At 40.3% G+C, this 14366-nt stretch overlaps 1 protein-coding gene across 3 annotated transcripts in view; it reads left to right on the forward strand.

The window, feature by feature from the left end:
- The first annotated feature begins 536 nt into the window (after positions 1-536).
- BRAF (B-Raf proto-oncogene, serine/threonine kinase) overlaps positions 537-14366 on the forward strand; it is a 129729-nt gene continuing 115899 nt past the window's right edge. For 2 of the 3 annotated variants that reach the window (XM_054726046.1, XM_054726047.1), the window contains exon 1: positions 537-846. In XM_054726046.1, the coding sequence (XP_054582021.1) occupies positions 721-846 (126 nt within the window). In that variant the 5' untranslated portion in view covers positions 537-720. The remainder of the gene's footprint in view (positions 847-14366) is intronic. The other variant, XM_008150468.3, reaches the window with a different exon arrangement.

The following is a 14366-nucleotide window of genomic DNA, read 5'->3' on the forward strand; positions in this document are numbered from 1 at the left end:
TTTCAGACTTGCACTTCGATTCCCTTTAACAGGCCAGATCCGTTCGGGAAGAGGATGCACGCATCGTTCTGATAAGCTGGCCGTTCCTCAGTGCGTTTCCATCAAATTCCACCCGGCGGTTTCCACCGCGGGGTTCCACGGCTTATGTTTGTGACAGGGACGTTCGTGGCACAGGAAACAACAGTAGTACGGGCTTCCCCGTCCTCCTCCCTCTAGGACTCCCAACTTCTCCTCCAACTCAGCCAGGGAGTCCTACGCTACGGAACAGGCTTAGGACCGAGAGGAGAACCGGGTAGGAAACCGAAGCCATGGAAACGGCGGAAGGAAAGAAACCGCTGAGCGCCGCGGAGGGCGGGACGCGAAGGAAGCCTCCCCGGGCGAGGGCGCGAGGGCGCTCCTGGGGTTACGTCACGCACCCAGGATGACGTAACGGCCGTGAGGTGCGGGTGACGCCATTGCCGCGGCGACTTCTAGTGGTCTCCGCCCCCTTCCCCCGCCCCCCGCCTCGCGTCCTTCCCCCAATCCCCTCAGGCTCGGCTGCCGTTGGGGGCCGCGGGCCGGTTCCTGAGGTGGCCCAGCGCCCTCCCGCCGCCGGCGCCGCCCGGCCGTCGCCCCCGCCGCCCCCCGCCCTCCGCCTCCGCCTCCCCCCCCCCGCCCTCCGCCTCCCTTCCCCCTCCCCGCCCAGCAGCGGTCGCTCGAGCCCCGGCTCTCGGTGATAAGATGGCGGCGCTGAGCGGCGACGGCGGCGCGGAGCAGGGCCAGGCTCTGTTCAACGGGGACATGGAGCCCGAGGCCGGCGCCGGCGCCGCGGCCTCTTCGGCTGCGGACCCCGCCATCCCCGAGGAGGTGAGTGCCGGCGCCCCCTGCACCCTTCCCGTCTCGGCTCGGCCGGCGGGTGTTTATTTGGGGGGAAGAGGTGGTGGTGCTGGGGGCTCTGGTGCCCTCAGCCACCCGCTCCTTGGTGCTCTGCGGATGGGAGGTGGGTATCCCCCCCCGGTCCCTCTCCGTCATTCAGCTCCTCGCTACGTAAACACACACAATGGCCCGGGGGGGGGGGGTTCCCTGGCCCGCACCCCACGGCTTGGGGGGTTCGTGAAGCGGTGGTGGAGCAGGAGGCGATCAGTAGGGGGCGAGTCTCAGGCTTGGTCCTAGGTCACGGCTGGCTGGAGGGAGCCAGGCTTGCATCTCTGAGATGTTTTCGTTGTGTCGGGTGGGGGGCGGCGGGAGGCGGCGGCGGCATCCCGGTGGAAGATGTGGTCGAGGAGCCGGGCCGGGCGTCCAGCCCCCGTTCCTGTGGTGTCTGTAGTGATGACATGGTCCTGGGGATGATGGGGCGCATCCTTCCCTCTCTGCTCTCCCTGACTGTCCCCCTTTTCAGGCCGCTGTCCTCCCTTCTGCTTCTCTACTCTTGGGGGGCGGGGGGGCGGGGGGCGATTTCTCTTCACCTCTTCTACCCAGCGGCTGGTTTTGCTTTACTCTGTACTTTTTCAAACCTCAACCCCACTTTCCACTCTCGCTTTCATCCCGGTCTCAGGACCCTGCGTTCCGAAGGTGGATCGCTGCTCCCGCATCCCATCCCCATCCGCCGGCCCGCCCGCCTGCCTTCTGACCTCAGCGCCTACTTAAGACCACTTTTTGCTCTTCTCTTCCCCCTGGTCCTCGTGAGGCCCTTGACTTCCTTCCACAGCTCCCCGACATTGTCATCTATTGCCCGCTTCACAGATCCTTCTGAACGCTTTGGAGCTGCTTACTTTCTGAATCCTGAAGCTTGTCAAGATTCCATCAGGTTTCACTTTGCACTACCGGCACTTTTTGGTGGTTCTGCCATTGTCCATTCACACCTCTCTATTGATTCCTACCGGTTTTTAAAAAATAGGTCTGATTGCCTTCCTTCTGTTGTCCTTCCTTCTGTCCCCGTTTTTTTTCTTTCACTTTTTGCTTTTTAGCCGTTGCTTCTCTCAGCCTGTCTCTTTTTTTCTTTTTTCTTTGCATTATTCAGCTTCTTATCACCTTGTCAAATGAGTTTATTTACATTGTGTTTTTTATTACATAAAGTTGATCATATTTCGTATTTGGCATTTTATTACATAAAATAACACACTTCATTATACTTTACAAATAATGAGATAATATATGGTGTAACAACCGCGCTTTACAATTCTTGATTAGATAGCATGTAGCATGACTTACGCTGTTGACTGTGCTCAAAGTTCTCTTTCCTTCCTGCTAGTTGCATTTTGTTTCCCAATTCTCATAACGTTTCATTCTTCTGTCTATGCAATTCTTTTTCCTGCTTCATCATCTTTGTAAATTCATTTGCTGTGCTTGCTCTAATTAGTATCGGTTTGTTCACAATATTTGTTTTTCATCCTCTTAGCCCGCTTCCATCTATGCCCATGATGTGTTCTGTACCATCTTTTGATCTACTCTAAATTTTCTTCTATCTTCTTCTTCCTTAACAAAATTACACCATTTTCCACTTTACGGTTTGCATTTTTGCTCAGCTTGGTTTCCTCTTGGATTCTAAGGATAGTACTCTTCCCTTCTTCCATTTACTAGTTTATTCTGTTTTCCTTGTCCCCAATTGCCATTCATTTTGCCTTGTTTCCTGGCTTTTGGTACTTAACTTGCTGAAGCTTCCTCTTGTCTTCCCCACACCTCCACATTCCTTCTTATTTATAAACAGCTTTGTTCCGTTGACATGGAAATTTATTTTTAGGATACATTGTTTTTAATGGATAAATACTAGGGGTCACATCTGCTGTCTATTTTTTCCATGAATCGGATATGCCTTTGTCTTACCAGGCACAGGTGCCTCTAGGCTTGCTTTACTCTATAGATGTCGTATGGTTTTGTTAAATTGTATCGAGAAGAATAGATAAATTAGTGTGTATGGCTCATGAAATTGTAATTTTCTGATTATAATATTGTCTACTGAGAATTTTGTTTCAGACTTATTAGAACAGTTTGCAATGATATAGAGAAGGCGTTTGTAAAGTAGAATCTCTGTTATCTTATTTGAAAGGGCCAGATTGTTTGAACTCTACCCTCTGAAGATTCTGATTAGGTGAAAGCTAGGGCATGAGTTTCTGCATTTGCACACTTCCTAGGCAATTCTCCTGAATCAATGCTTGAGTACCTCTAGGCCAGTTGGATTTAGGTTTAAATTGCCAATAATTGGAAAGCATATTCATATCTCCTGAAATCTTAAGGATACTTGAACAAATTTTAATTTGTGGCCCTGACCAGGTAGCTCAGTTGGTTAGAGCATCATCCAGATGTGCCAGCGTTTGGGTTTGATCCCCGGTCAGGGCACATACAAGAAACAACCAATGAATGCATAAATAAGTAGAATAACTAAGTTTAATTAGTTAAAAGTGTTTCCCTCTGCCTCCTTCACCCAGGTTTTAATGTATAGTAATGAATAGTAGTTTTTCCTTTATACTTTTTATAGGAGCTGATAATAAACGTATTTGACGGGGGGAGGTATAAGTTATTAAAAATGGGTCTTTTTTTAATATAAATTTCGTTGTCATGGTGGTAGAATAAATTTTTCCAAGCAATAATTTTAAATTTGAAGTTGGTATTAATTCAGCAGAAGCTGAAATGTACTATGGTCTTTTGAACTGTCTTCTTTATATTCACTTAAAGAGATACCTTCTAATTGCCACGTGCATGGAAATAAATGAAAAATTGTGTTTGTGTAAAATGACATGCTTTATTCTAAAGATTTACCTTGCCTAACAGTGAAATATGTTTTTAAAAAAATGTTTCTCACAGAAATTTCAGCTGCACTACAACATTTCTAATTATGGAGAGAAAGCACATACATTATTGAAAAATTAGAAAGCTCTAAGTACAAAAAGTAAACAAAATCATCTGTTATCTTGCCACTAAGATATAATTATATAAACATTTTGATGTACGTATATCTATATACTGTTCTTATGCTTTTACTAGAGGCCCAATGCACAAAATTCGTGCAAGGGGCTTGGCCCTTGCAGCGTGAAGACTGCCCTTGGCCCTCCCTCGCAGCCACGGTGGCAGCCCCAGCTCTGTCCGGAAGGTCATTTGGCTATCTGGTCTAATTAGCATATTACGCTTTTATTGTTATAGATAATACAATACAATGTATGTGGTTTTGTAAAACTTAACTATATAGCAAAATAGTTTACCTATCATTAGATACACTGCAATTTTTAAACTACATATTTTTTGACATTAGGTTGTTTCTACTTTTTTTACTCTTGTTATCAAACATCTTAAACATAAAATTATGTTGGGAATTGAACAAATTGTATGTCCTATATTTGTAAGTATTTGTAGATGCTCAAAATAGAATATTCTGGTAAGTGACAGACGCTTATTAAATATTTAGCCAATGAATGTGCTTATACTTTTGGCATTAAACATTTACTTCTGACCACTTATATTCCCTGATACTACTTTCTATGACCATATGGTATAAGATGGGACAGTATGACCATATGGTATAATAAATACATTGAAAAATGCATTGTAACTGGGTATGGTATTTATTAACTGTTTTTGTGCTGTGCATCACTAGAAGGGAGCATCTTACAATCAGGTTACAATTAAAATTGTATTGTTTTTAAGATCTCTTATTGATGATCTTAGTTAAGCTGTGTAATTATAATAATGCATCAACTAAGCAGTATTCTGGGATAGACTCTCCTTTTATAATGAGGCCCACTGTGTTAAAACACATTTTTATGAACCAGGCAAACTGGGGTGGATTACATCATACTCTTAATAAATTTAAGTCCCACTAAGGTATGTGCTTCTGCAGTTCTGGCTATTGCTGTTAATACTTGTCTGGATATATTTGAAGGTGGACAAAACATGCCTGTTAGGCAAAACCATAAAATAACTGTGTGTTTTTGGTATTTCTTGTGTTCCCTTTCTTTACTCTTTTTCTCTCATTTAATGAGCTCCCTCCTTTAAGCATCCACTCACCTCTTCTGATATCACTCACTGTATATGCTGGATATTAAAGGAATTGATTGTTAGTAAACAGATAAGAAAGGAACATTGTGGTGGGTGCTTGAATCCCTGAATGTAGTAAACCTGAGAGCAAACTTGGTTTAGTTGTATTTGGATAATAGGCCAGAAAAATTATGCTAGGATAACAGGCTACAGAAGTCTGACTTTTTTTTAATTCCCTGTTCCTTGCTTTCCTGATTAGGATTAATTAGGATCCCATCATAACAACTGGAAACCTATATTCTATGAGTAATGGGGAAGAGAAGGAAGGAATCAGGTTACATTGTTTTGTTTTGTTTTTAAAGCATTTTCTAAGACTATGCTTACCTTGTACCTTTTTCTCCAATCATAAAGTTGTTTGTTTACTCCTTTAGAATTGCAAAAGTGCATTTTGTGTCCTTTGACATATTGATATTAATTTAGCTGAGAACGTAGTGAACATTTTTTTTTCGTAGTGAACATTTTTTGTCATAATCCCCTTGTTTTATGAAATCCATGTACGTTCTCATGCTTCCTATATTTCTGCTTCAAATTGCCATTAAAATAAACCTTACTGGATTTTGTATTTCCTAAAGTTGAATTGTTTCAAGTCCTTTACTCAGTCTCTTTGTCTATTTTACTTGTAAAGTCAGGATTAGCAATAGTTATAGCATTTCTGAATTCAATATAGGTGAGCCTGTTTAGAAGCTTTCTGTTTTTTGGGTGTTTTGTTTTTGTAGTTTATTTTTAGGTGAAACATTATAGTATTAATGTTAATACTCTAAGAACCAGAAAGTTAGCCTCATCTGTTCCATTCTTCCTTAAATATTTGGTGGAGAATTGACATTCTGGGAGATAGTTTTTCTTTTTCAGTTTCTTTTGCCTACCAACCTAATTTACTGTCATACATAATTAGTATGGTATTCAGAAGAAACTCTTAATCTAACTTCCACCCTAATATTAAGCAATTATTTTTCTCTTCCCTCTACCCTCTGAGATTATTTTTGTTTCCATGTTTTCTCTTGGGTTTAAAAAACTATTATTCTTGTTCCTTCCCATATTAAGACTACGCATATAGAAAGAGAAATTGATGCCCAGTAACATTACATTCCTTTCTGGGTCCTGGGAAAGCCCTCGATACAGAATATAAAAATCACTCTGAACTCAATTAACTTTATATCCAGAAGCTCTGATCATGATTTTTCACTTAAGGATTAAAAAACAAAAAATGAGGAAATGTGTTCATAGAGCATGAGTCTCAAATACCTGATCAGTACAGGGTCATGTGACAATTGGGAAGTAGACAGTGTCCAGGCTTCTGTTCATGTTGTCAGGAGTTTTATTCCAGTTGTATTTGGCTACCTTGCTAATTTTGAAACTGCATTTCCAGGGAGAGAGAAACATAACATTTTGGCAGTCTATTTTCAACTGTTGTTCCAAAATTAATGTGTGTATGTGTTTAAGTATTCATCTCCTTATTGTAAAAGATGCTTTAATTGTGTTTAAATGGAGAAATACTCTACTCTTGTTTCATTTTTTTCTTGCACTAAATATATAACCTTTAAATTAATAACACCAGAAAAAAATTGACTTTCTATTTTTAGGATGCTTTGAATTAGTCACTTATCTTCGAGTATTTTGAAAGTTTAAAATACCACTAGGGGTTGTTCCTCCATTGACCTAGGACTTTTAAATTATATTTTCTACATTTCTTTTGCAAAGTAAATTTCTGTTTGGGCTTATAGATGTACTTTAAAAGTTAAAGGAAATTAATAGCTTCAGCTACATTGTAAATACTAGTTATTAGAACCTATATTTTTGTATTGTCAACTTGGGTCTAACCCCTTTTCCTCTGTTTTAAAGTTTATATTTTCTATTTAGAAATCTCTCTGTAGATTAGGTCGGGGTCGGGGCGGGGGGAAGAGTCTTAAGCAGGTATGATTATTTTTTAAAGAGAGATTAGCATGATTTCTTATAATATGTAAATTTAATTCTCATTATAAAAACATGCTATCTTTTCCGTAAATACCAATTATTGCCTTTATACCTTTTTTACTATAAAAAGATAAAGTGCTATTGTTAATTATCCTTAAATAACTCAAAATTGCTTTATTACACATCATATAACTATTTCTATGGGAATAGTGTCAGAACTTCAGGTAGGAAAGAGATTATGATTCAGTATAATCCTTACATTCCTGTTCTCCAACAACTGAAAGTGTTCATTTCTTCGTAGTTTTTACATGCTTACTTTGTATGTTTATAATATCCCACTCATTACTGTACTTCTCATATTAACAGTAAGTTACACAATCTCAAGTTAAGTTTTACTATACGTGAGAATTTAATTCAGTATAACTTTTTCATAACTCTCTATCGCAGATGATTTTTCTACTATTGAGTTTGGCACTTAAAGTCTCTATATGTACAGTAGTACCCCTTATCTTAAGGGGATATATTCTAAGAACCCCAGTGGATGCCTGAAACTGAGGATAGTACGGAACCCTATATATAGTATTTTTAAATTTTTTTCTTTTTATCCTCACCTGAGGATTTTTTTTTTTTAAGGGAGGAGAGAGAGAGAGAGAGAGAGAGAGAGAGAGAGAGAGAGAGAAACAGCAATGTGAGAGAAACACATTGATTGGTTGCCTCCCCCATGCACCCTGACCAGGGCTGGGGATTGAGCCTTCAGCCCAGGCACATGCCCTTGACAGGAAATTGAACCCTAGAGAGATCCTTTGGTGTGTGGGCCAATACTCTAACCATTGGGAAACACTGGCCAGGGCAGTATTTTTTTTTCTAGACATACATATATTTTCACTTAAAGGAAGCACTTTACAGCTTCCCTTAGGCATATTCGAATTGCCAGCATCACTACTTTTGCACTTTGGGCCCGTAATTAAGTAAAATAAAGCTTTCTTGAACACAGCACTACCATACCACAACAGTGAATTTATTAACCAAGATGGCTAGTAAGTGACTGAGTGGCAGGGAGCGTATATATAGAATGGGTACACTGGACAAAGGGATGATTCACGTCCTGCCCTGGACAGAGAGGATGGTGTGAGGTTTCATCATTATCAGATCAGCACTCAACTTAAAACTTATGAATGGTTTATTTCTGGAATTTTTCATTTAATATTTTAGGATTGCAGTTTACCACGGGTAACTGAAACCACGGATAAGGGGGGACTACTATATGTGTTGCCATCTCAACAGGTTAGAGAAGAGACATATGATCTGTTGAATAGTTGCAAACGGTTTTTGATAAAATTCAGCATAAAACCCGAAGCAAATTAAATGTGATAAGGAGCATCTATTTTTTTTTAAATCAAGTTTTATAATTACTACTGTTGAAATATTGAAAGCTATTCCTCTGAGATTGGGAGAAATAAGGTCGTTCATTAAAACTTCTTCTAGTTAAAGTTGTAGTAGAGGTCCTGACCTTCACTGAGTTAAGAAAAAGAAAATTTAAAAACATAAGAATTGGCCCTATCTGATTTGGCTCATTGGATAGATCATCCGCCTGCAGACTGAAGGGTCTTGGGTTTGATTCTGGTCAAGGGCATGTACCTTGGTTGCAGGCTCCTCCCTGGCCCGGGCCCTGGTTGGGGCACGCAGGAGGCAACCAATTGATGTGTTTCTCTCACATCGATATTTCTCTCTGTCTTTCCCTCTCCCACTCTAAAATTCAATGGAAAAATATCCTCGATTGAGGATTAAAAAAATAATAATAATAAATAAAAACATAAGAATTGGAAAGGGAGAAATAAAACTATCATCATTCATAGACTATATAATTGTGTATTTATATTTTTTAAAATATCTACAATTTATAAACAATGAGTTGCACAAGAAACTATATTCTAACAGCAGACAGGAGGGAAAATCTAAAACAGTACATTTCACAATAGCATAAAACATGCTGTACCCAGGAATAGGTCTAAAAAATGACCTAAGCCCTGGCTGGTTTGGCTCAGTGGATAGAGCTTCAGCCTGTGGACTCAAGGGTCCCGGGTTCGATTCTGGTCAAGGGCACATGCCCTGGTTGCAGGCTCGATCCCCATTCAGGGGCGTGCGGGAGGCAACCAACCGATGATTCTCTCATCATTGATGCTTTTGACTCCCTCTCCCTTTCTCTCTGAAATCAATAAAAATATATTTTAAAAATAATAAAATAAAAAATGACCTAAGATTTCTAAAAGCCTTATTTAAATGAATTATATAAATCCTAATAATTCAATCAAAATACCATGTACATGGATTGATTGATAGACGATATTGTATAGATATTACTCTCCCCAAATGGATTTATATATCCTATCTAATAATAGACAAATATGCAAATTGACCGCACCTTCGCTATACCCAAGCCACGCCCACCAGCCAAGCCATGCCCACCAACCAATCAGGACGAGTATGCAAGTTACCCTAACAAAGATGGCGACTAATTTGCATATCAAGACAGCGTCGAAAGAAGCCAAGAGCTGCAGAAGGGAGTAAAGCTTCGGAGAAGCAAGCAAGCCGGGGGGCGGGGGGGGGGAGGAGAAGGGAGGAGCGAAGGCAGGGCGGGGGTGAAGGGAAAAGCAGGCAGGCTGGCGGAGAAGGAGGGGCGGGCGACAAGGGAGGAGCGGAGGCGGGGTAGAGTGCAGCAGGAAATCCTATTGCAGGATTTTTCCTGCAATGGGAACGCTAGTTTAATATAATCCCAATCTAAACCTTAGAAAGGGTTTTTTGGTTTGTTTGTCTTGTTTTGTTTTGGTGGAACTTAAAAACTAATTTTAAAATTCTGTGGGAAAATCAGTAAAGGGCTAGGGTAGCTAAGACCACTCCCAAAGAAGACAGTATGGGAGGACATACTTCACCATTTATTAATCCTCATTACAGTGTAATTATGACCCTGTCATGAGTAGTCTAGTGATGGATGGGAAAGAAGAAAACTTATAGTTGGTAGGTTACTTGATGTATGTTAGGATACATGCTAGAAATTAGAAAAGAATGCTCTTTTCAATAAACGGTGCTGGAAAATTTAGGAAAAATTAATTTGGATTTTTATCCTACAATATTCACAAATTCTGGGTAGATTAAATGCCTGGGTATGAAATGCAAAAATATAAAGCTTTTAGAAGATAATGTGAGACTGTGTTTTTATTTGAAGAGCTTTTTTAGATTAGGAAGTTAAAATTATTGTTTCATTAAATTTAAGATGTGATTCTAAGATTCACCATTCTGTTTGTATTTCTAAAATAAAATATTGCCAGTTAACCATCATATACTATTGATTATAAAATGCATTTCAATTTTCACTTTTTAAAATATTTTATCGTCTCATAAATGATAAAATATAGTATATTTCCTGATTCTCCCTTCCATCAAAGGTGGATACAGTTTAGGTTTTATCAGTTAGATGAATTCCCGCAATTTGGAAGACAAAAGGACCAGGGAAGCTTTCTTTTTACTGCCTTTTGGCTGGTTAGCTAAGTTGTAAGATCTTAGTGAGTGGAAGCAGTTGAGGTGACTGGACTGAGCATTCCAGTGTTTAATTCCAGCTTCATGGATCTTTAGAGACAATAGTGCCAGCAGCTTTTGGACCTCTGACTTCCAGAGTATCCTTTATTTCTATAGTGTAGTGACTGCTGATTCCCCATCCTTCCATATTTTGAATGATAAATGTCTTAGTCCTTGTATTACATGCTTTTCTGGTTTGAAATATCTAAAATGTTTTTTCTTTCTTTTTGCAGTGGGTCCTGATTAATACTTTTTAATTGGCTCACAGAATCATTTAATGTTTAATTCTTTTGTTTTTAAAATACTGTGGTAAAATATACATAACATAATATTTATCATTTTAACCATTCATAAGTGTACAATTCAGTGGCATTAAATATATTCAAAATGTAATACTATCATCACTATCTAAATCCAAAATTTTTTCAACATCCCCAACAAAAACTATACCTATCGAAAAATAATTCCTTCTTTCTCCCTTGTCCAGCCCGTGGTAGTCTCTACTCTACTTTCTGTGTTTATGGATTTGTCTATTCTTGGTACCTCGTATAAGTGAAATCACATAATATTTGTCATTCTGTGTCTGGCTTATTTCACTAAGCTTAATGTTTTCAAGGCCCATCTGTGTTGTGAAATATATCAGAATAACCACCAAACTGTTTTCCTACCAGCATTCCATTTACATTCCTACCAGCAATACATGGGAATTCCAGTTTCTTCTCATCCATAACAACACTTTTTTAATGATAGCTATTTTAATGGGCATGAATTGGCATCTCATTGTGAGTTTTGTATTAGGTTATTTTTTTCTTAGTGTTCCTCAAAAAATGTATATAGAATCTAAAATCCAAATAAATAGAATTACCATATGACCCAACAATTCCACTCTCAGGAATATATCCAAAAGAATGAAAACAGAGACTTAGATACTTACTTGTATGCTGCAGTGTTCATTGCAGCATTATTCACAACTAGAGGCCCAATGCACGAAATTAGTGCAAGGGGCGGGGGGGAGGAATAGGTGGGTGTCCCTCAGCCCAGCCTGCACCCTCTCTAATCTGGGACCCCTCGAGGGATGTCCGACTGCCCGTTTAGGCCCTATCCTAAACGGGCAGTCAGACATCCCTCTCACAATCCAGGACTGCTGGCTCCCAACCGCTCGCCTGCGTGCCTGCCTGATTGCCCCTAACCACTTCTGCCTGCCAGCCTGATCACCCCCTAACTATTCCCCTGCCAGCCTGATCGACGCCTAACTGCTCCCCTGCTGGCCCAATTGCCCCTAACTGCCCTCCCCTGCTGGCCTGGTCGCCCCTAACTGTCCTCCCCTGCAGGCCTGGTCACCCCCAACTGCCCTCCCCTGCTAGCCCGGTCACTCCTAACTTCCCTCCCTTGCCAGCCTGGTCACCCCAAACTGCCCTCCCCTGCAGGCCTAGTCACCCATAACTGCCCTCCACTGCTGGCCTGGTTGACCCCAACTGCCCTCACCTGCAGGCCTGATCGCCCACAGCTGCCCTCCCCTGCATCTTGTGGTGGCCATCTTGTGTCCATGTGGGGGCGGCCATCTTGTGTGTTGGAATGATGGTCAATTTGCATATTACCTCTTTATTATATAGGATAGCTCAAAGTTGGAAAAAACCCAAGTGCCTATCAACAGATGAATGTATTTAAAAATACAGTATATGCATACAGTGGACTGGTTTTCAGTCATAAAAGGAATGAAGTGCTGATACATCATACAAATTAGGTAAGCCTTACCCAACTGGTGTGACTCTGGTTTAGCGTCGACCTATGAACCAGGAGATGAGAGTTCGATTCCCAGTCAGGGCACATGCCCAGATTGCAGGCTTGATCCCCAGTGGAGGGCATGCAGGAGGCAGCTGATCAGTGATTCTCTCTCATCATTGATGTTTCTATCCCTTTCCCTTCCTCTCTGAAATCAATAAAAATATATTTTAAAAAATAAAATAGAATGGGTAAACCTTGAAAACATCATGGTAAGTGAAATAAGCCAGACACAACAGGACAAATATGATTCCACTTACATAAAATATCAGAATAGGCAAATTCATAAAGATAGAAAGTAGAATAGAGGTTACCAGGTCTGGGAGGGGGGGAAATGGGAGTTATTGCTTAATGAGACAAGTCAGAATTTAGTGTCAAATGGAACCTAGTTTCACCTCACATAGTACAGAATTTCTCCAGCAGCATCCCTGACAAATGATTAAGAATTCAGTTAAATATCCTTAATAGTAAAGCATCTTGTTCCTTTGCTAAATACCTCTACTGTTAACAAATATATCTCTTAATGTGAAACTCAGCTATACCTTCTTGAACTACTGTCTCTAGGTTCTAACATCATCCTAGTTTAGTCCTCTGGAACAGCACAGAACAATTTGTTCTTCCTTTTATCTTATATCCCACTCTCTTAGTATTTGACAAGCACACACACCTTTAGACCTTTCTTTGACACTGGTTACTTGCTGTTTGCCTTCAAATGTATCATGGTAATCCCATCCAAAAACAAAATACCTTCCCTGACTCTGGCATCTCCTTGAGTTTTGTTTTCTCCTTCTGGTCACTTAATGCCTTTTCTTAAAGAAGTACTCACTCGTATCTTCTTGAAAGTCACTCTTCTATTTCTTTTCACCCAACTGAATCTGTTCTTTCAAAAAGGCCACTATATGCCCTTAATAGTCAAGCTACTCTCTGAGCTAGAGTGTCAGTCCTGCATTTCCAATTGTCTTGAGTATTTTACCTTAATGTCTCACTGACATCACAAAGTCAGAAAGTCCTAAACTAAATAGTTATATTTCCCTTTAAATTACTTCTGCCCCTATTCTTGTAATATTCTCCACTTAATCATAATTTATACTTGAAACCTCAGGGCATCTCTGATTTCTCCTATTGCCTTATTTTTTCTGTGCAGTCAGTGGAGTCATTGTGATTGGGATTAGTGCCCTTATAAAAGACCTCAGAGAGCTGGCTTGTGCCTTCATGTGAAATTACAGCTAGAAAGCACCATCTATGAACCTCAAAGTGGGTCTTTACAAGACACCAAATCTGTTGGCACCTTGATCTTGGACTTCCCAGAACTGTGATAAATTTCTCTTGTTTATAAGCCACCCAGTTTACATATATGTTAGGCTGAATGGACTATCACTACAGTATTCCTGATGCCCAGTATACCATGTGACACTAATATTAGACTTTTATAAAATGTGTGTCAGAAGGATAATTTACTTTTAGAGTTAGATGATAATGTATTTAAGCACTCAGCATATTATTGTGCCCAATACATAGAAGGTATTCATTGGTTACATTTATTTATTCACTTGTGTAAAGTTGAAAAATAATGTTGAGTCCCTTTGTGCTAATTGTTTGCTAGGTGCTGTGATATGGAAATGACAGTCTTTGTCCTCAAGGAGCTTACAGTCTAGTGGTAGAAGCAGACCCATAAGTCACAAGTTAAGGACAGTGTTATGTTTAAAGTATGCCATAGGTGCTGAGGAATCACAGAAGAGGAGTACATAATTCAAATAGGTGTAGGAGATGGAAGACAGAAAGACTTCCTAGAAAAGGAAATACATAAACTGAATTTTAACTATTTAAGATGTGTTTTAAAAAGTTGCATAAAACCTTTATAAAGAAAATTAATTAACCAGGCTGGTGTGGGTCAGTAGTTGATCATTGACCTATGAACCAGGAGGTCACCGTTCGATTCCCAGTGGAGGCACATGCCCTGGTTGCAGGCTCCATTCCCGGTAGGGACATGCAGGAGGCAGCCAATCAATGAATCTCTCTCATCATTGATGTTTCGATCTCTCTCCCTTCTTCTCAATAAAAATAATATATATATTAATAAAAGTAATTAAACT

This window comes from Eptesicus fuscus, chromosome 14, assembly GCF_027574615.1.
Source record: "Eptesicus fuscus isolate TK198812 chromosome 14, DD_ASM_mEF_20220401, whole genome shotgun sequence".
In the NCBI taxonomy this organism is placed as follows: Eukaryota; Metazoa; Chordata; class Mammalia; order Chiroptera; family Vespertilionidae; genus Eptesicus; species Eptesicus fuscus.